Source organism: Melanostigma gelatinosum (assembly GCF_949748355.1).
Source record: "Melanostigma gelatinosum genome assembly, chromosome: 16".
Classification (NCBI taxonomy): Eukaryota; Metazoa; Chordata; class Actinopteri; order Perciformes; family Zoarcidae; genus Melanostigma; species Melanostigma gelatinosum.
The window spans coordinates 10,529,785-10,550,965 of NC_136649.1; the positions used below are offsets into that span (position 1 = coordinate 10,529,785).

General features: G+C 41.2%; 4 protein-coding genes across 8 annotated transcripts; 3 read left to right on the forward strand and 1 right to left on the reverse strand.

The window, feature by feature from the left end:
* Positions 1-1,656: 1,656 nt before the first annotated feature.
* On the forward strand, positions 1,657-3,600 carry LOC306790012 (syncoilin-like; the record flags this gene model as incomplete). The annotated part of the gene is made up of 4 exons (XM_079286117.1): positions 1,657-2,100; positions 2,779-3,186; positions 3,271-3,395; positions 3,486-3,600. The coding sequence occupies 4 exons, from the start codon at positions 1,657-1,659 to the stop codon at positions 3,529-3,531; spliced, it is 1,023 nt and encodes a 340-aa protein (XP_079142243.1). The 3' UTR covers positions 3,532-3,600.
* Positions 3,601-3,722: 122 nt separating this feature from the next.
* On the reverse strand, positions 3,723-7,896 carry LOC306790225 (histone-binding protein RBBP4). Its single transcript, XM_079286377.1, has 11 exons — positions 7,761-7,896; positions 7,176-7,323; positions 6,910-7,055; positions 6,266-6,439; positions 6,069-6,184; positions 5,665-5,825; positions 5,418-5,544; positions 5,233-5,310; positions 4,576-4,710; positions 4,377-4,487; positions 3,723-4,217 (listed from the first exon to the last, which is right to left on the reverse strand). The coding sequence occupies exons 1-11, from the start codon at positions 7,774-7,776 to the stop codon at positions 4,155-4,157; spliced, it is 1,275 nt and encodes a 424-aa protein (XP_079142503.1). The 5' UTR covers positions 7,777-7,896; the 3' UTR covers positions 3,723-4,154.
* Positions 7,897-7,976: 80 nt separating this feature from the next.
* Positions 7,977-10,942, forward strand: zbtb8os (zinc finger and BTB domain containing 8 opposite strand). 2 transcript variants are annotated; one of them, XM_079286378.1, is made up of 7 exons: positions 7,977-8,149; positions 8,422-8,446; positions 8,528-8,649; positions 8,777-8,859; positions 9,126-9,178; positions 10,224-10,260; positions 10,444-10,942. In XM_079286378.1, the coding sequence occupies exons 1-7, from the start codon at positions 8,068-8,070 to the stop codon at positions 10,528-10,530; spliced, it is 489 nt and encodes a 162-aa protein (XP_079142504.1). In that variant the 5' UTR covers positions 7,977-8,067; the 3' UTR covers positions 10,531-10,942. The 2 variants fall into 2 exon arrangements, with proteins under 2 accessions (XP_079142504.1, XP_079142505.1); XM_079286379.1 differs by lacking the exons at positions 9,126-9,178; positions 10,224-10,260.
* A 1,134-nt stretch (positions 10,943-12,076) lies between these two features.
* On the forward strand, positions 12,077-17,729 carry khdrbs1a (KH domain containing, RNA binding, signal transduction associated 1a). Of its 4 annotated transcripts, none has more exons than XR_013772715.1 (11): positions 12,077-12,411; positions 12,853-12,980; positions 13,330-13,446; positions 13,548-13,694; positions 14,459-14,580; positions 14,701-14,962; positions 15,093-15,169; positions 15,252-15,313; positions 15,427-15,601; positions 16,435-17,414; positions 17,495-17,729. XR_013772715.1 is itself a non-coding variant. In XM_079287074.1 (9 exons), exons 1-9 carry the CDS (start codon positions 12,321-12,323, stop codon positions 15,534-15,536), a joined length of 1,116 nt encoding a protein of 371 aa, XP_079143200.1. In that variant the 5' UTR covers positions 12,077-12,320; the 3' UTR covers positions 15,537-17,729. The 4 variants fall into 4 exon arrangements, 1 of the variants encoding a protein (XP_079143200.1); XR_013772716.1 differs by having other exon boundaries at positions 17,353-17,414; XR_013772714.1 differs by having other exon boundaries at positions 15,427-17,414.
* The last annotated feature ends 3,452 nt before the right edge of the window (positions 17,730-21,181 follow it).

The following is a 21,181-nucleotide window of genomic DNA, read 5'->3' on the forward strand; positions in this document are numbered from 1 at the left end:
GCAGGTGAGAGCGCGAGGCTGCGGTCGGTGATGTGAGGACATCTAGCGGCGAGACGCGGGAACAACAAGTAACACGGAGCAAGAGAAGGAGATAGTGGGCTCTCTTTTCCCCGCACACTTTGTTTCATCTGCAGCTTTTTTTATGCAAAGAACATTTCTCCCGAAGAAATGTTTCGAATGGGTATGCACATCTGGATGTTAACTGTTTTACACACACAACATATGTGATGGTGAATGGCAATACCTGACAGTTAATAGAAAGGATACAAATCACATTCAATTTAAATACCATTTTTATTCACGTAAAAAAATGATCATATTGTTTGACAATGATCTAAATTAGGCCAAGAGTTAAAATGTAATCATTTTCCTTTGTTTGTTTTTATTCATGCAGAACAACACATCAATGCAAAACCATACAAGAAACATAGAACACGTTACTGACCTATGAAAACCATGTATTTCCAAATCATAATGAATAAAAACTGGCCTGTTTTCAGCTTTGTGACAATGATCTTTATCCCAAATCAGAATACGTGTTTATTTGACAGAGAGTAGAGAATACACTATGAAATTTAGGTCAACAATGACTCGATGTTGCCATGGACACAGATGATGCAGTCATGCTATCATGAAGACATTCTGGATAAACAGGCAGTGCGTATACTAACGTGTATGTGTGGATACTCTTGAACTGTATTTTAGTGTGTTTTTCATGTGGGATATGAGATATTATATTCAACAAAATATAAAGTTATCCAGTAAAGATAATCTCTCAAAGTTGCCTCCTTGATAAAATCCCTCCTTAGGTATCCTTGTATGTGGTGGTTTGTTTGTTTCTATTTGTGTGTGAGGAGTTTGACAAGCAGCATGCAAAACACTCCAAACAAACACTGTCTAGCAATGCAAACGTTATGGGCAGCTGAGCCCAGGAAGCTATTAAAAGAATAGGCCTGCTAATGTTTCCTCCTCTGCCTGTGCAGTATAGTCTGAGGCCAAAAGGTAGAGAAAAAGTTAGGAAACACTTTCAAGTCATGATGTCACCACCTTTCTGAGATGCACATTAAAAACAGCTGTATACATATATAGCTCTCTCTGGCACTCAGGCTGGTCCAGACATGTGTTAGCTGATGCATCCAGAGTATGTAGGCCGCTCTGCACTGACACAGTTTGTGATCCCCTGTGGGGGTATGAGAGAGTCTTAGATAGAGTTTCCCCCCTGTGCCTTCAGTGATATTAATAAGCAGAAAGTATGCCTCTGTTTTGCTGGAGAAAAACACAGCGCAGAGCTGTCCTCAAAGTCAACAGCAAGCTGTTTTCATAGCTGTCTGGACTGTCCTCTGCAAACAAAGTAAGTAGAGCCACAAGTTAATAACAATTGTTACTGATCAGTTTAAGATTTTGACAATGAAGGTTTTTAAGGTTCCCTTGTGTGGCATCTTTGCCTAATCAGAAATGTCATCATCATTCAATTTACATTACATTTCTTTGTTATGCAAGACAGCCTAAAAAGAATGAGCAGCTTAGAGTTGTTGTTGGTTTTTTATCCAATCATCAGTTATTGCTGTGGGTCATTTGGTTAATGGCTGTTCTCTCTTCCAGCTTGTCTCTTTGAAGGTCATGGACAATCAAACATTAACAGAAATTGGGAAAACCATGACATCTACTGAGTCACACAGGGAACTTGTTGAGGATTCCACAGGCAGCCGCCACACTGACTCTGAAACAGAGACGATCACTCCCCTGGATGAGTGTACACCACATCCCGTACCGCAAAGGGACCAGGCGGTCATGGACCACTTGGGGCAGCTTTTCGACCACTGCATCCAGCAAGTGTCGCATTTGGAGACGCGGAGGAACGAGCTGATACAGGAGCTCCTCTCTCTGCAGGAACCCATTCTGCGAGTCGTGGGGCACCTGAGGGGGAAGCTGGTGGAGACTCAGAGGCTGCTCACGCTGGCTCAACTGGATTATGTCGCCGTTTATGAGGATGTGAAGGAGGTGAAGAGGAAACTGTTTGCTACAGCCAGAGACTGCATCCAGAGCCAGGTGACGCTGGCTGAACAAGAGTATGAGGTGGCTCAGTCTGCTGTTACACAGGTAGGCACCACTGGATGGATGATACCTGGAGGATTGACTTACTGTGGCAGGTTATGACAGAAGATGGTTTGTTCTACAGTTTAAGATATCATCTCTATCATATCATCTCCTGCGTGTACATCATTTTATCTAAATGTGTCAGTCAAATGGTTTTGCAGGAAATACTAAACAAAAAAATTGCATGAAACAGTCAATGTGTGCAACAAACGGCAGTGAGCAATGTAAGGAGTCAATGCTTAATGTAAGGCAGCAGGAATCATTACATACTGTGTAGAAGTATGGGGGAAATGTGTGTGTATATATACTGTATATATACATATATAAAACAATACAATGTAATTAATAGTTTGCAAACTTATACATTAAAAACTGCTGTAAATACCAATGAGAGAAAGTCAGCATGATTTTAAGAAACAAAGGAATTATGTTACAAAACGTTAAGTCATGAATTTATGGAGAAACTGAAAAGATAAAGCACACTTAAATTGACCATCTAAAATATTTTTTAAATTGCATACATATTAAAATGTATGAAGAGAATAACAAGTTGATTCATGTTTGTAAGATGTTCGTTCAAATAGGTTGTATGTTGTTCATAACAACTGTAGCTTTGCTCAATTACAGTATACCAGTTGCATTATGTCTTTTCTTTCAAATCAATTTCACATCCATCCATAGGAGCTCAAGGCCCACATCCAAAGTCTGACCCAGGAGTTGTCCCAGCTCCAGGAGGCCCAGCAGGACCAGCTAAACACCCTGAGGGACCAGGCCTCCAAGCCCCGCAGGCCCAGGGCCACGAGTGACGTCAGCCAGTGCCGGCAGGCTTCTGTCAGACTGCAGCGGCGGCTCAGCGGCAGCGTGAAGGCCCTGGAGTGCTGGTACGAGCCTCGGCTCATGGCCCTGCTAAAGAGAAGGCAGGTCGGGGAGGAGTCCTTGAGGAAAAGCAGGGAGCAGGCCATGGACCTGAGGGCCAGCCTGGGGCCCCTCAGAGAGGCCATGCAGAGACTGGAGGTGCAGAGAGCCTGTCTGGAGCAGAGGGTCACCCTGATGGAGAAGGAGAGGGGGCAGAGCGTCACACAGCAGAAGGTGACTGAAGTCAGGGTAGAACATGAAATATATAGAGGATGCTTGGTAAAACTAGACCAACTGAGATGCTTCTCTACTTTGCAGGAGACTGTGGAGAAACTAAAAGAGATTCTGAGAGAACTAGAAGTGGAGTTTGAGGTTCAAAGAAAATCTAAGAAAAATTTGGAGGATCGTAATGACAGCATATTGAAAGAGCTGACATTTCTGATGTACGTTGAATCTGAACCTTCTACGGTTGGACTTACTTTGAATTGTGGGCAACAGGATAAAAACAGACTAACATGTGGCTTGTTTTATAGAGGCAGTGATGAACCCCGTGAAACCACTGAAGAGGAGGATCCTTAATATTCTGTTTGCAGTGGATACTTATGCTGATCTACATTATACCATGGCATAGAACTTACATTTCATAAAGAAATTCTACAAAGAATTATAAAATTCTGCATAAATTAAACTTTTCACTTCTACAGAATTTACTCTTGAACTACCTAAAACGTAACATCTGGCATGCTGCGCCAAGAAGCAAAGCAAAGCGATTTACTGTAAACATTTTATTATGAATTTACTTAAGTACACAAGAGACAGATGCAGCACAGAAAAACAAAACCAGCACATATAAAAGTGACACACAGAATCTGGAAGTCATAATATGAATATCAAGCAAATACAAGAACAGTATGTACAACTTTAATACAAATGGATCTTTGTAGAAATTTAACGAACTAAACAGGATGAAAAAAATAAAGCCATCAAAAAGCAAACCTGAATGTGAAACACATCTGTAAAGAGTTGAGTACTGGGGGGAAAAAAAAGATCTAAAAATCTGGTCAATGGAGACTTACTTTAAATACATCACAACAAGATGATAACGCAGCATTTTATTCTTTAAATGTTCTTCAAAAAAAAAAAAAGAAAAGAAAAAATCAGTTTTCAACAGCAGGTCAAATGAAGAGATGTGGAGACTGAACTCATGCCTGGACCTCTGCATCTGCAGCACCTTCTGGGTCCTCGTCGTTGTAGATGTTTTCAGCCTGAAGAAACAATTCAGAAGTTGATTCACTGCAACTGCTATTCAATGTTAATAAACGCACTTTGAAATTCTACCCCATGCATGTGTCTGATATTCATTGTTCCACATCATTTCACGAAACCGCTGAAGTTCCCAATATGGGGACAAACGAAGCTCTTACCATTTGCCAGACTTCCATGATGTTGTCCTCTGATACAGAGCAGATGACCCAAGGCTCGTTGGGGTTCCAAGAGAAGTCGGAGATCTTCGCTGTGTGTCCGCCGTGGATGAACTAGAGAGGAGCAGAGCAGGAGGGATCACCACCGCACTTTAAACTGGATTAATACATACACACAGCAGCTGTTTTTGTCACAACCGACCAGCAGCTCAGGAGGGCCGTCCTCAGCATCCTCGGGCGACTGTTCCTCTCCGATCTTACTGAGGTCCCAGACGTTGAGCCTCCTGTCGGTGCCGCTGGAGGCCAGGATGGTTTCGTTATGAGGAGACCACTGAACCTGTTGAGTAGAGATGGGCCAGATGTTACATTTCTGTGACAAAGAGCTCCATACACATATTATCAATAGAAAGCCACAATCAACAAGACCAAAACTATTCCTCTGTAACGTGCTTGATATCGTACAAACAGAAGCTAGGTGCAGAGGTGGCATGTCGGCTTAAAAAGGCAAATGTGCCACATCACACAAAATGACGACCTTTAAAGCTCCGTAAGCCTGATTTGATGACTAGAGTCTTGTGTTTCTACCATTGTCCATAAGATAAAAGCTTCATTGTCCGGTCACACAAAAATGTGTCTTGCATCACATGCACCAAACAATCAACAGAATACTATAAAAGCATCTGCCAGGTCACCTCTGAGTGGCCATCAGAAGACACAACGTAGCAACGTCTGAGAGAAACACACCCATTACCAGTTTTTAGTTGTAGCGCTGTTTGCCAACATCTAAAGCCCGACATAACCCCAGATCTGCAACAAACTCCTTCAGGTGAATTGACCTGAGCAGAGGGCCACTTCTTACCTGGAAGATCTCGTCCTTGTGAGACTCAAACGAGTGCAGCTTCAGTTTCAAATTCCTCAGGTCCCAAAGAGCCACAGTCTAAAAAAGAAAAAGTAGCTCCAGCTTCAACTCATAACAAATGAGAACAGACTTCACTGGACAGCAGCACGCTATGTTACAGCGAAACAGAGAGAGAGTGGACCCACCTTATCTGCAGAGCCAGAGGCCAGGATGAACTCACTGTAGGGGTTGAAGGACAAGCAGTTGACTTCAGCAGTGTGGGCGTCCACTGCATGGCTGGGCTTGGAGGTGTTGTTGGACCGCGTGTCCCAGCTGTGCCAAAGCAGACAAAAGCACCACTGTTCACAAGGAGATTGAAACTGAACGACGACTTTTGTTTCCCGCGAGTCGTCGCAGTTAGTTAATTTTGTTACCAACTAAAGAGCTGCTCACATCATGAGTCTCATGTCATCCGCCACAGACCCAAAGAGCGACTCGTGGAGCAGGTGCCAGGAAACATCCTCCACCACAGCTGTGTGGCCTGTGAAGATGGTCTTGGCATCTACTATCTTTCCCTCCTTGGGCACTGTGCTGATGTCCCACAGGCAGATTGTCTGTAAAACGGCAGAGATGGTTCAGAAAATGTTTTAACAACAATTTACAAAAAAATTAAAACAAAGTAAGGAAATGCTTTGCAACAACGGCAAAAGACTAGTTATATAAAGCAGTAACAAACAAGTTTTTTGGATGTTGAAATAGTTACGAGTTATTACAAATGAACCTAACATGAGCCACAAGAAAACACAAGATTCTAGTGAAAACGGGAATACTACACTTAACACTTCCAGGTTGCTTACGTGGTCATCAGAAGCACTGAGGAGGCAGCCGCTGAGGTTCGGGTTCCAGGAGAGGCCATAGCCCTCCTTCTGGTGGCCCCGCAACCGCAGGTCTGGGGTGCATTCTCCAGAAGGGTCTTCAATATGAAGAAATTATGTTTTAATGTGCAGAAAAATGTGCAGAAAAGAACACATGGAGTTTTTGACTGTAATCCTACCAGGCTTGGAGGGGTGCTTTGTGTAATCAAATACCAGCACGTCACTGGTGGGGGTCTTGGTGGCAATGATGCAAGGATTCTGAGGCATGTAGCGGGCTCTGTTCACTTCCCCCTCATGGTTGATCTTGATCTCAATCTCTATCTTTCCACTGACGGATCCAAAGCCCCCAAACTCTGAAATATACAACGTTGCATTGGCTGTTTGATGCAAATGAGCAGGTGTCGAATAAAATTCTGTTCTACAGAGCACTTAAAAAAAGAAAGAAAAAAGGGTAAATTCTATGCAAGTCTGGTTTATTTTATTAACTAAAATGTAATCTAAAACAAAAATACGTAGCTATATTTTCTGAAGCATTAAAGATTTCAGCGAGATTTAAATGCATTCATTCATCAAGAAGAACTGTGAGCCACAATATCCAAATACAAGAACTTGTTTCAGACAATTTGATGAGGATCATGTTGATATTGAAATATCTAACCCAATGTGGGTAATTTGTTTAATCTACGTGGCTTGGCAGTGGACATGATTTTACATGTCATTAGCTTTTGAAAACAAAGTTTACCCATCAAGCCATTTTGTCCAATAAGCAGCCAGACACAACACATTGATTGATCTAGTTTTTTAACACAACATTATCCCTCACCTCCTTTCTCGCTGTCATAGTGGGACGCATCAAACTGGGCATCATCATTGGGGAGCTGAACGCTAGCGATTACAAGGTGATTCTGCTCATCAGAAGTGTGTGTTCCTAAAACCAGCCTGTGTACGCTGTAGTCCTTCCCCTCTGGTCTGTGAAGAGGGATGAAGTAAAATAATTAGTCATATGTTCATTAATTTAAAAAAAATAAAAACCCCGACATGGTCCCTCTTATGTCACGCTTTGGTGTATGTCAGCAGATCCCCTCTCACCTAGTGACATCTGGCAGCCACTGGGCAGTGAGGCTGGGCCACTCCAACGCGTGAGTCATGACCAGGTCATAGAGGAAAGGAGTGTTCTTCTTCCAGATCTTGTACTCCTCATTGATCACCCTTTCCTCCACAGCATCATCAAATGCAGCTGCAAAAGGAACATTTACCAATAACATAAAGTTAGGTCATGCTGCATCTAACTTGCCTGGGCTGAATATTGGAGAGACATAAAAGTTATACCTCACTCATAAAAGTCTTTCCCTTGTTAAATGAACAGCACTGAGGTTTATTTGGCTGATTATATAATGTCATGCTTCTATAGTTGGCTATAAGAGTACAAAATCATTATCAGCCCTAAGCCACAAGTCCCTCCATGTGCTAAGCTACACTCGTACATAAAAAACCTCTGCTTAGCCAGCCTGCTAGCTGCTGACGTTAGCTACCAGCTAGCTGGCTGGTCTACAACAATGAAAGGTGATGCTGGCTGGCGCGCCAACACCGGGTTCATCCTGACTGATAGTTCGTGTCATTCTGGACAACACACACGTACAATCAGCTAATTCAGTGAAACGTGAACACCCTTACCGTCTTTATCAGCCATTGTGTCGTGGTTGAACCACTACCACTGACGAAGAGTAGAGAAATATGTTGGGAGAGAGCACTCAGTAGACAAAACGAAGGCTTGCAATGGCGCCAACTCGATGGAACAGGATCGACCAATCAGCGTTCAGCAAACACCGACAGGAAGTCGTCACAGCAAACACACGTCTTCCATCCGGAACATCCCTCCTCCGACGCATGTAGCCTCACGGTTGTGAATGGTTGTGACACACCGACATGGTGACATTTGTTTTGGTCATCTTTTAAAGCGTTGAATGAACGTACAGTCATAATGGACGACCGTGAGCTGGACCTTACAGAGGCACAGAAAGTGACTAAGTCAAAATACCCGAAAATCAACAAGAAATATGAATGTAAGTCTGATGTTATGATTAAAAATATGTAGCTAGCTTAGCTTGTTTATTACTGTACTAGTGAACACTGTTAAAACTTTGTTTACAGTCTCCATCGTCAGCTAGCTGTAGCTAACGTTATGTTCATGCTCTAATTAAACTAAACTGTTTGTCTAAATTGTGCATAAATATTCTTTGAAACGAGTATTGTCATATTGTCATATCTTTGAAGCTGTTATTGTCATAACAGCACGCCCTGCCTCATTATGTCACGTTGTGTTTTACTATTGCAGACCTGGATCATACAGCGGACGTGCAGTGAGTGTGTTTTGATATCTTGGTGAAATCTCATGTTTCTCTGTTTCGGTCGCTGTTATATTTGCTGATCTCTCTTCAAAGAATTCACTCTTGGGGAAACACTCTGGAGGAAGCCTTCGAGCAGTGTGCCATGGGCATGTTTGGCTACATGACGGACACAGAGACAGTGGAACCGATTGATACTGTTGACGTGGAATCAGAGGGTGAGAGCACTTTGTCGCCGTCCGTTCAACACGAGCCTCGATCAACCTTTTCTATACCTCGATCAGTCATGCTGCTTCTAGATCACCAGAACTAAACCTCATGCATATCCTGTTCCCTTCTCACAAGGTGACGACATGGAATCTCTTCTTTTCCACTTCCTAGATGACTGGTTGTACAAGTTTAGTGCTGAACTCTTCTTCGTTCCCAGGGTGAGTATGTTGGATCAGTTATATTGTGCTAGGCATGTTTTGTATGTAGTTTATTAAAACATCTAGGGGAGGTATAGTGAGATCGCAGCAGGAACTACCATAGTTCAACCTGTGCCCTGGTCTGTTCTATCAGGAAGTGACCCACATGTGCCACAGTATGCACACTGCTGTGCATAATTTACATAGAATGTACTATGTTAATATCTTGTTTATTATTTATTTTACTGTTATTCTCCTGACACAATAATTTGTTGAATCTGCACTAGGAGATCAAAGTTTTGCACATAGACAGAATGCACTTCAAGATCCGCTCCATTGGGTAAGTTTCCATTGTTGTCTTTACTTAATAACTCATTCCCTGCAACTCCACGCAGATAACTTTTTGATCAAAACAACCTTATATTTGTTAGAAGCTCACCTCTATCATGCATTTCGGGGAGGAAATCTTGCGGGCAGACCCGCAAACGATAATCAATCAAATAACCGCAACAAGTGAATAGGAGGCTACACACTCGAGGGAGACACAGAGGATCACTTCCTGGTATATTTCTTACAAATGTACATCACAGTTCTACTGGGTCTGTCTGTAGAGCAGATCACACCCTCACTCTCAGTCAGAAAAGCACAGGTGGAGGATTATGTTTCCACATTGACCACAGATGGTGCAGTGATGAGACCGCTATAGCTAAGAAGTGCTTCCCTGACCTGGAAGCTAAACCATTCTACTCCCCTCGTGAACTTACTGCTATAATACTGGTTGGAGTGTATATCCCTCCCCTGGGAAATGCCAGCTCCTCATAACAGCTGTTAGCAGACCAGTATTTAAGCATATAATAAGGCATCTACTTGCATGCAACTGGGGAACTCCGATCACTCCCACATTCCCTCACACTGGCAAAAGCTCTAAAATATGGTCCCCTGAAGCCAAAATAGACCCTGAGAGATCTTCATGGAAGATTACCTGCATGACTACACTGATACAATGACCTTATTTATCAGCTTCTGTGAAGACATCTACCAGGATAATCTGCTCCTTGAGTGATGATAAATCCAGGTTCTCCTTTGAACTCAGGAAGCTTCGAGACAACAACACAAAGGCCTACAGGAGGGGTGGTTTACAAAGGGGCAAAGCAGGCACATAAGTGCAGTAAAGTCAGACAAATGACAGTATCAGGACAAACTGGTATTTTTCTGCTGTTGAATGTCGGTTTGGAAGGAACCTCAGATGTTGAACCTCGGAGTACTGCAGCTGACCTCTCTCTCCTAAACACACTCTTCTTCATCGATCTAGTCTTACTTTTCTATTTCATTTATCTCTTTTACGCTGCTCTCTCACACGGTCATCTTTGTTTTATTTATTAAAGTTGGGGTGAAGAATTCTCTCTGGCAAAGCATCCACAGGTAATTCAGTGAAGCTTGCTTGAAGATGTTACTGTAGAATATATAAATAAATATAATAAAATGATGGAATACAAGTACAGAGGGCTATGTTTTTTTATCATTAGCACTTACAGGAGAATTGTGTACAATACATAATAAAAGATATATGCTGTGTTTGTGTTATGTCCTCTCTTGTAAATCCAGGGAACTGAGGTGAAAGCCATCACATACTCTGCAATGCAGATCCACGATAAGGAAAAATCTGAGATATTTGCCATCATTGATATCTGACGATACCTCCAGAGGCAGACCGCACTCCTGGTTCAATGAAACTGGAATATCTACTCTGCCAATTTAAGTGGCCTTTTATCGAAGGCACTGATTCTTGACTTGTAAAATGTTTTTCTATTTGTACGGTGAACCGTTTACGAACAGCAGCATTTGCCAACATTTCTGTTTGCTGATAGATTACAGATTAGTGATACGACACTGATATCTTGTAAATTGTATCATTTCAGAAATCACAAAACCATGGAAATATTATGAGTCTTTACTTAAAGTCACTATTGAAAAGAAAAACAAATTGAGAACAATGCAATGTTTTAACACATTTTGTTCACCCAGTTTTACTTGAAATGCTTTTGCAAATTTTTATTTGTCATAAATTTGACATGAATTGTGTCGATGCCTTAATCGCAAATAAATCAACATTTTTTTATTTTTCTGCTGTGGGATTGATTAAATGGAAAGTGGTACTTTAAAATAAAATCTTGCTTTTGAATATTTAGTTTAGTCACAAAGCAGTAAACAGCAGCTCCAACTTCAGAAATACATAGCACAAAAAAACATAACTCACCAACTTTGATTTCACCACAGCAGCATATTAGAAACTGCTAAAGGAAGAATGCTTACAATGAGTCTACATCGAAAAATAGCAGGAGATTTTGTAGTACATTGTGTAGCACAAAGTGGAACAAACATGTTTTAACTGAAATGAATTCATTATAGCGTACTGATTGTATACTCACCTCTCTGGCCAATGTGTCTCAGAGTTTTTACCTTATATGCAGCCAGAAGAGAACAGCAAGACCTGACGAGCATGATCACAGTAAACTCTGTGCAGGGAGATTTTAAACAACACTTTATAGATAGAAGATTACTTTTTTATTCATTAGTATTGACATAATAATCCCAGGCAGTTTCTGAAAGCTCTTCTGGATAAATAGAGTAAAGGGAAGTGTAAACTGCAGTATTTATGATATTTGTGATTTATGTGGCTAAAAGAAAGCTGCATACTGTTTTCCAGTTCAACTAGTCTCTATTGTCATCGACCAAATATGTACAATGCACTGCACAAGTGGAATCAGGTGTAAACGTGCTGAAACCAGCTGGGATTCTATTATAGCATTACTTACAGTTGTAAGAACATAGAAGCTGTCGCAGTAGTATTTTAATTGCAGTAAGTAATCCTTGCCAAATTCCATGCGGATTGACCAATGGTGGAATATGCAAAATATTAATAATAAATAGGGTACTACAAATAAGTTTAAACTGAAATACACATTTCTGAGCCAAATGTGCAATATAGGACACAGTAACATCAATGAACTTTGATTAAAAAAAACAGTTGTCAGTATCCAGCATCGATGGAAGATTTACCTTCTATGTTTCATAAGAACCATGATCAGCGAGAGGACGTTGGACAATAGGTTTCAATCACCATTCAACCGGTTCAATGAGACCACGCCCCCTGCTGCCTTTCCCTCCCGATTACCGTGGTGCGCTCTGGCGGTGACGTCATCACCTCCTCTCGCGCATCTTCCTCCTCCCACTGCACTGAAATGCAGCTGCGCCATTGCGCCTTTGTCTATTGAAGAGAGCCGCGCGACGTGCAAAGGAAAGAAACCGTGGTCGTCCTGCAACTCGACCACTTATTGTGCAACGTGTTTCTACCGGGTCTCCGGTGTCGAACGAACGTAGCAGGGCATCGCTCTTTAATCTGGTCGGAGTAGTGTATTGCTACGAGACAAGCGTTGAATTTTGGTTCCGCCGTGCAGTCTAGCCCACAAAGGAAAATCAAAATGGAAGACTCTAAATACCTCCCGGAGCTCCAGGCCGAAAAAGACAGCTTGGACCAGTCGTTCACGCACGCAATGAAGCTTATTTCTGCAGGTAAATGTGACCGCCACCGTGTAGAGGCGAATACAGACAAACGCTAGAACTGCAGTATGGCGCGAGGCCTACCATCTTTTTTGCTTAAACAAGCGGCCGGTGCAGGCCTGAACAATGGCGTTATGAACACGTGGTTGTTAGCGATGTGGGTCAAACTGTCTTGGTTGAAAATATTTTTTTTATTTTAATGGAAATAATCTTTCCTCAAAAAGGCTAACGTCATACATGTTTTTGTGAATGAAATAATATGTTGATCGTTCATACCGTCGACTCATTTTTGCACGGCGCTTAATATATTACGGCTCATGTAATGGACAAAAGCACTTTAATTGGCACTAAATATCATTGCTATGCATCATGTTTTTGGCATTTATCGCGAGTTGGTCATTGAACCTGTGAATTATACATGCTTAAAAACATTTTTTCCCATCTCGCGTGCAGAGATTGAGAGGATTGGGAAAGGTGAGACCAAGAAAGAGCCAGAGAAGGAAACTTACCTGGACCTGTTCGCCACCAAGAATCTCAAACTGAAAGAGCGGGTACTCATTCCTACCAAGCAGTATCCCAGGGTAAGCGTTTAATTCATGCGTTCTCATTTAATGCTCCATCCACTGCTGTGGATGAAAAAAAAAAATTGAATCCTGCATCTGATTAAAGGCACCCTCTTCTTCCAACTGGGCTGTCCCAGTATTAATCAAGTCATGCGCTCTGTGTGTGATCTTTGTTTTTCTGCATGATCATTTTTGCAGTCTTCTAATAATGCAGATTTCGAGTAACGACTGATGCAACTGGAGTTGGCCGTGACCTGATTTTATTTAAGACTGGGCTGTACTACCTGCTGTGTATATAATCTGTCTCTTTGTTGCTGGTAACATAATATAATTCAAGGCTGCAATTAAATTGGACCATTCCCGACAGGTGAACTTTGTTGGTAAGCTTCTGGGACCACAGGGCAGCACAATCAAGAGACTCCAGGAAGAGACTGGTGCAAAGATTTCAGTTCTGGGGAAAGGTTCCATGAGAGACAAGAATAAGGTATTTGTTGAAACATTTTCCTAGCTGCACTATTCAAAGGATAACCGGTATTATTGGTTTGTACGTTAATCATAATTTATGTTTCATATGTTTGTTTTCAGGAGGAAGAGTTGAGGAAGGGCGGTGAGGCCAAATACGCTCACCTGTCCATGGAGCTGCATGTGTTCATTGAGGTGATGGCACCCATACCAGAAGCCTATATGCGCATGGCTCATGCTATGGAGGAGGTCAAGAAGTTCCTTATCCCGGTATGTGCCCTGGGGAATGTTTTACAGAAACTTTTAGTGCTGAACATTGGCATTCCAGTTCATCTTGACAGCTCTTTGAATTAAACTTTTAGTTTTTTAAAGGTATACATTACCCCAAAAATCCCACGTATCATTAAATATGGAAAAATAACCCCGCATTATTCAATATGCAGCACATCACATGTTGTCATAGCCTGCAGTTGATTCATTTGTTTGAGTACATATGCACAAGGTTGCATTTACAAACTATCGCTGTTATGTAATTGATATTATTTTGAATCCGTTTTCGGTTAAGAAAACTCTTGAAGTCCTCTTTTGGTCCCCTATATCGCATTAGACCAGCAGTTCCCAAACGTTTTAGGCCACGCACCCCCAATCCCCCACCGTAAAAAAAATGCAACAGAGCTATGTTGATGAGAAACGTATTTGTAATACATCAAACACAAACGTAATCAGGGAGAAAATACGTTTATGGTTAAACGTAATTGAGAATGCATTTTAGTTTTGGGGGCCGTCATTTTTAGGACACAGGGCTGCACCATTAGACCGCCATTACATTTTCCCCCTCGTGCACCCCCTAGAGGCAGGGGTGCGCGCACCACACTTTGGGAATCCCTGCATTAGACAATAATACTGTAGTGAAGTACAATATAAGTAAATGATGACTGCATGTTTGAGGAAAGTAGAACTGCTTTTGCACTGGCGTCCCCAGGCGGTCCCATGGAAATTAAAAGCAAACTGACTTGTTTTGGTCTCGTCTGTAGGAGCCAGGAGAGCACGAGTACATGGATCCTAACTTCCTGAATGGATCCCAGGATTGTCCCAGGGGCCGAGGTGGTCACCTCGGCCGGGGCAGGGGTGGACCACCTGGTGCTGGAGGACCACGGTAGGAGCCTGATTTCATGACTATAACAATAATTATTATTTTTAACCAGTGAAATTACTGCTAGTTTTAAGGATACATTTTCTGTTAACCAGGTTGTAAAATGTGATTAACTGTCCACAGGGGGCGAGGGATGCCACGCGGGGCTCCCCGAGGAGCAATGCGGGGTGGCGGCCCCCGGGGGGGCGGATTAGGTCGTGGCAACGGTCATAGGGGTGCACCATCAGGTAGGGGTGGACCACCGTCTGCTCCGAATAGAGGAGGCTCGGCTCCCCGCTCTAGACCACCTGCAGCAGGGGCTCCAAGGATGCTCCCCTCTGCAGCCATGTCCCACCAGGGTCCTCCCTCAGCGGCACAGTCCAAATCTGATGGCTACGAGGACTATGTAAGTGGCTTACGTCCTGGTTTCTTCATTTCACACGACTTGTCTCTTGCTAGACTGTGGTGATCTGTCCTTTGGTTGCAATAGTTGTGACACGCTTGACATTGTGTAAATGAATTTGTTGTCATTTTAGCCTTCCTATGAAGAGCAGTATGCAGAGCCTGCCTATGAGGGATATGACAATTATTACAACCAGCAACCTGCACCTGCGTAAGTCAAAATGACCTGCCTGCTGAATCTTACTGTAAATTGGAGGAGTACTATACTTACACTTTTTTTTTACTGCCCACAGGGACACTGAATATTATGACTATGGACACGGCGAGGCCCAGGAAACCCCATATGAGCCCTATGGTAAGACAATAATTTGTAACACACACACACACTGAGGACACTTGTGGAGCACTGATTGGACCTCCTGTCTAACTAATGACTTGTTCCTGTGTTTCTCCTTTCTGTCTCTGTAGCTCAGGATGAGTGGGACAACTCATGGTCCAGCTCCGGGTCTGGAGGCAAGACCGCCGCTCCCAGGCAGTCGAAGGGAACGTATAGAGAGCATCCCTACGGAAGATACTGAACGGCTACTGGTAGAGAGTTGCTATGGCAACTGTCTCCGATTGTAACTCACTGAACTTTTCAAAAGTAATTTCCCTCTCGTTTGTTCCCCTTTTTTATGGTTTATTTTTTAAACTCGGTAGACATTTTGTTGGATGTATCATAGAGTGCCAGAGGAGAACCATGAAGATGGGTTTTTTCGTTGTTTACCTGTTTCCATTTAATGTTTGTTTCAGTTGCGTAGTTGACAGGTCCTAGTGACATAACCCTAACCAAGAAACAAGAGTAACATTTTAATGATTTATCATTTAAGTTAATTGCATCTGAACAAAATGTGACTGGCGATAAATTCTTCTCACGTAGGCTGCATTCTAAAAGTCCTTCATGACTGGACAAAAATACTTCACAATGCCTCAATGGAACTTCACTATAACGGAGTTAGTCACAAACTCAATACAGCCCTGAGCCGTTTGCAAAAAGTCTTCTCATATTTGTTCATACTACAATACAAATCTGTGTGAAGTGATAGGGTGATATCCTAAAATACTATTGAAATCCATTTGGCCAAGAAAAATGCTTCTATTTTTGCCCCACTTTACAATTGATTTATTGTGATCTGTCCGGACTATTACTTGCGAAATCAACGCTGATCGACTTATTCTTGTAAAGCTTGAAGGATTAACAATCCTTACTGTGTGAGAGGAAGGCAGCAGCCAACTCAATATTTTGTACATAACCTTAGGACAACTGTGTATGCTTTAAGCCGTACCGTCTCCAAAATGCATAATGCCTGTGTACCTTTGGCTAAATAGGATACTAAATATATCCCCAAATGTTTTTCTGCAGTGCGTGTTTCAATAAAGTTTCTAGTTTCTTTTTAATCAAACTAAACATGGTATTTTGCCTTTGTTGTACCAAAGGAATGCCTTCCGTTTGTGAAAGTGGTCCTCAGTGGTTTCTCAACAACGCTGAATAAGCTGTATGTATACACGTTAGCCTGGCAAAAAAAACAAAAGCAGTGTTATGACATGAGCTTATCCTCTTAGTCTGTTTTCAAAACTTATCTAAATGACACTTGTAATGTCGCCTTCGGAAACAAATAATAAATAAAGCTCATCATTCCTTGAGGTAATGTGCTGCCAAATACATGTTTGAATTGAGAATGATGTAGTGCTTGAACGTGGATTGTCATTAACCTTCCGTTAGTGTATCTATTCAAGCTCTCAAGAGAGCAATGTATCTTCAGCCACTTGAAGTAACTGAATTTCAACAGTATTTCAAATCAAGCTTGCAGGGATCTTACTTGACTTTGATGCAAAGTCATGCTGGCTGGTTTTTATAAAAGAAAAAAATCGCAGAGGAGAGGATTCTAAAAGCCTAAAGATCGCCGCAAGAAGGTAAAACTAACCCCAACACTCATTTGTTAGAGTTCTTGTTTTATTTTGTTTTCTGTGCAAAACATCAAGTAATGAAAGTCATCCAAAACATATCCAAAACATTGAAGTACAAAATTATGCTATCTGTAGTTATTTCCGAGCAAAATAAGCCGTACAAAACAATCAGAAATGGTTGTGATGCAACTCTTGCTCAAATAAAACCAATAATGGTCCATTCATTTCACTCAATACTTACCAATTTCCATCTTGATAATTTCTGTAGACTGTAGATTTATGAAAATTAGTAGTTGCACTCAAAGCGTTAACTTCCCATTGGTGGACAAAACCTTTCAGCTTGAGTTGCATGATGCTTTTGTAGTATAAAGTTAGTTTTGCATGTGTTATTTACTGTACATGAAGTCCCTGGTGTGTCCGAGATCTCATTTCTGTTTCTCTTCTTAGGTTGTCAGAAAACTGTGTAGGTGCAGTTGACACATTCATCTCCAGTTTACCGGGCTTTTATGGTCAGTTGAAAAGAGACTGCATGCAAGTGTTGGCCTTTGAATCCTGCTGCTGAGGTTAAAATCTTCTCTGTCTTTAACAGGTCCGTTGAAAGTCCCTGGAAAGAGCAGAGGCCTTGCTGTGTCTCTGAGGCTGGCTGCTTCTTTGTCAATATTAACCCCTCAAGGGATTTGTAGTTTTTTATACTTTTTGTGAGGAAGTGATCGTTGATCATGTGGAATGTTTTTATTGAATGTGTCCAGATTTACATTATTTTTACACCAGACATTTGAACTGCCTTTTTATGAAAGAATAAAGTTTGTTTTTTTTAAATTGTGTATGCTGTTTAATTGTATGTGTTTTAAAAAGAAAAGGACAGCTTAAAATACATTGACATGTCTTATATCATATTATATATGCATGGTGCATATTTACTGTGTTTGGTTTGGACTTTACCAAAGACAAACTACTGTAGATCTTTCCTCACTATGCCATTTGAAGACCCAGGCTGACCAGCAGCTTACAGTCCATGGAAAGTGTATTTAACAGATCCACACAGATGAACTGCAATAAAGTGGTGTTTGGTATGATGGATAATGCTGTATTTTACGCTACATACTGTACATCAGGAAATAACTTTAACACAAGGTCTTGGTAACCAGTTCCCATACCTGAGCTTGTGGTGGGTCTAGTGCTGGAGTGGGAGAAGCCTGTAGCCGTTGTTGGTGCACTTTTTAACACCAGTGATGGTTAAAAAAAAAGTATTTCTACATTTAAATGTGGCCCAAAACAATTCTGCAAATATTCTAATCAACATGCCTTTTTGTTTTAGTCATAGCTTATATTGGCCAATTATAAGCAAAAGTCAGTCAATAATACAAATTCACAAATAATACTTTTTTTTGTTTTTGTTTCTACAATCATGTAAACAAGTTGCATCAAACAAACTTGCTGCTACATCACAAGCAGAATAGTATAGACCGTATATATCCAATTCAAAGAGGATCTATAGCGGTAACATACATAGCAACAGCCCCAATATGTAAAAACGTAGCGTTATGATCCTAAAGTTGTATGTACATGTAAGTATATTACCTATCATCAAAATACATTGCTCTATACCTCTCTGACTGCCTGATTATCGGTGTACTGTCCCTTTAAATGACTCTGCATAGGTCGCTAACATTTCCGCGCCCCCATCTAGAGAAAGGGCAAGCTCAAATCGTGGCAGCGGCAGCTAGTACAGGCACTTCCTGTTGCAAGCTCAGCTGCCACGACTTTCCGTGGCAGCTGAGCTTGCAACAGGAAGTGATTGCCACTGTATGTGGCAGCTGCCACTAGCATCATGTGGCAGCTGCCAGCATTTCGGAGCGGATTCCGCGGTAGTTTAGCCTTTATTTGTCGTTATTTGACATTATATGACAATACATTAAGGTCATTGAAGGCATGACTGTTGGTAGTTGTAATTAGTTTATTAAAAAAAGGCCGAATTATCATGGTATGGCCACTCGTTTTTGTCAACAAGCTAATTGCGGGCTAACTTCAGTTGATACCTGTTACCCATGGCAACGATAAACACTTTCACGCTGCAGACGAAAGGAATGCAAATTATAAATATGGATGGATATGCATTGTACTGTTTAGAGTGATAGCAATCCATATAACCTATTGACTTGGATATATACACGCAGTATATAGATATATATACAGTGTGCCACAAGTTGTTGCAACAGTTACCACCGTTTTGTGGTACCTGCCACTACTTTTCGCGACCGTTTTCACTGTTTGCGACTGCTGCCACTAGCATCTTGTGGCAGCTGCCACTCTTTCGGAGCGGATTCCGCCGTAGTTTAGCCTTTATTTGTCGTTATTTGACATTATGTGACAATACATTAAGGTCATTGAAGGCATGACTGTTGGTAGTTGTAATTAGTTTATTTAAAAAAGGCAGAATTATAATGGTATGGCCACTCGTTTTTGTCAACAAGCTAATTGCGGGCTGACTTCAATTGGTACTTGTTGCCCATGGCAACGATAAACACTTTCATACTGCAGACTAAAGGAATGCAGGTTGTAAATATGGATGATATGCATTGTACTGTTTAGAATGATGGCAACCCATATAACGTGTGGGTAGTCACAAGTTTTGGGAAAGGTGACACGGCTGTTTGGTCGATGGTTTATTTTTTAAAAAATGTATTGAACAACAAACAATAACAATTTGACATATTGTCAATAATAACACAGCAAAATACAGACATTTAAACGAACATACATTGACAGTGAAAGGTTAGTGAGTTACAATACTTGTAAAGCACATGTAGAATAATTATTTCTCCTCAAACCTCGAAAACACTTTAAAATTGTTTTTATCAATAAGCTCTGTGCAGAATTTGTCACAGTCCTGTTTATCAAAAACAAAAGTGAAAAGCTCTGCTGGAGACTCTTCACTTGGGTCATCTTCGCAGTTGTGCAGCTCCTGGAGGGCTTCCTGTTGTTCCTTTTCATCCATGGAAAGGACAGCGGGAACTTTAAACCCTCCATCAAATTGTGTCTTGCGACACCAGTCAGCTGCAGCCAGGCCGTCTCTCAGAAGAACATTTACCTGCAGTAAAGAATAAAGTGTACTCAAAGTATTTATTGTATATTGGTGTTGTAACCAACGAATACTTCAAACTTGTACAGCATTTACAGTACCTAATTAACAAATATATGTTTTGTAACAACAAATGTTGTCTTTGTCAACATATGTGTCATTCAACATCTAAAAGTCAAATCTCTATTTAGAGAAATAAGCAACAAAGAACAAACTAATGCTGGATGGGTTCCATCGAGAGCCTTTCAAATTGAATGGCAGTATATAATAAGATTTACCTGTATTTATTTATGTAAATTAATGCTGACAATAAATAGTTGCAAACCAATTCTAGCCAGAGCTTAATCCATGCAGATAATTAAGTACCAATCTTATTAGATATCCTGTGAGTTCACAAAAGCTGCTTAATTTAAGTAGTGAAGTGATTCTATATCGGGCGGCTGTGGTTAAGTGGATAGCAGGGCCGTCTTTCAATCAGAGGGTCGGCGGTTCACTCCCTGGCTCCGGTTCTGCTAGTCGCATGTCAATGTGTCCTTGAGCAAGACACTTAACCCCAAAATTGCTGTAATGTAATATATTGTCTTATGATCATGCAACAGACAATACCTTCATGATGGATCTTATGTGAAAGGCTAAATGACATTCATTTATATTTACAGTTTTAGTATTTCATGCTAATCCATTTTTTTATTGTTTATTGTTTATCCGGCAGCCCAAAATTATTTCTTATTTTTGGATTAAAGAATCTACTTCATTCATCTAATCGGTTTATATTCAGCTTAATTGTTATTCCTGTACATGCATGCAATACATAATATGAAGTTCTGATGTTTGTGAATGTACTGCATGGTTTCCGCCATCAGGTGTCGCCCTTGAGCACATGAATCCGTTAAAAGTTATTTCAGCAAAAAATTGAATTTGTCTTGTGGATTACGGTAAATCAAATATACTCTGCTTTGTTGTTTAATGCAGAAATAAAGTCACTGCAAATCAAACTACGCACCAGCATCTGTGTCTCTGACTGCAAAGATTTTAACATTTCTTACCTCTTCTGTGCTTTCTCTGTCACTTGTTGACAACTCTGGAGCACTGAAAAAATATATATTATCTGTAAATGAACCACTGCCACATTCAGTAATTACAGTTATGTCAACTTCACATGCAAAACCACTCTTAGCCAGGATTGGCATAATG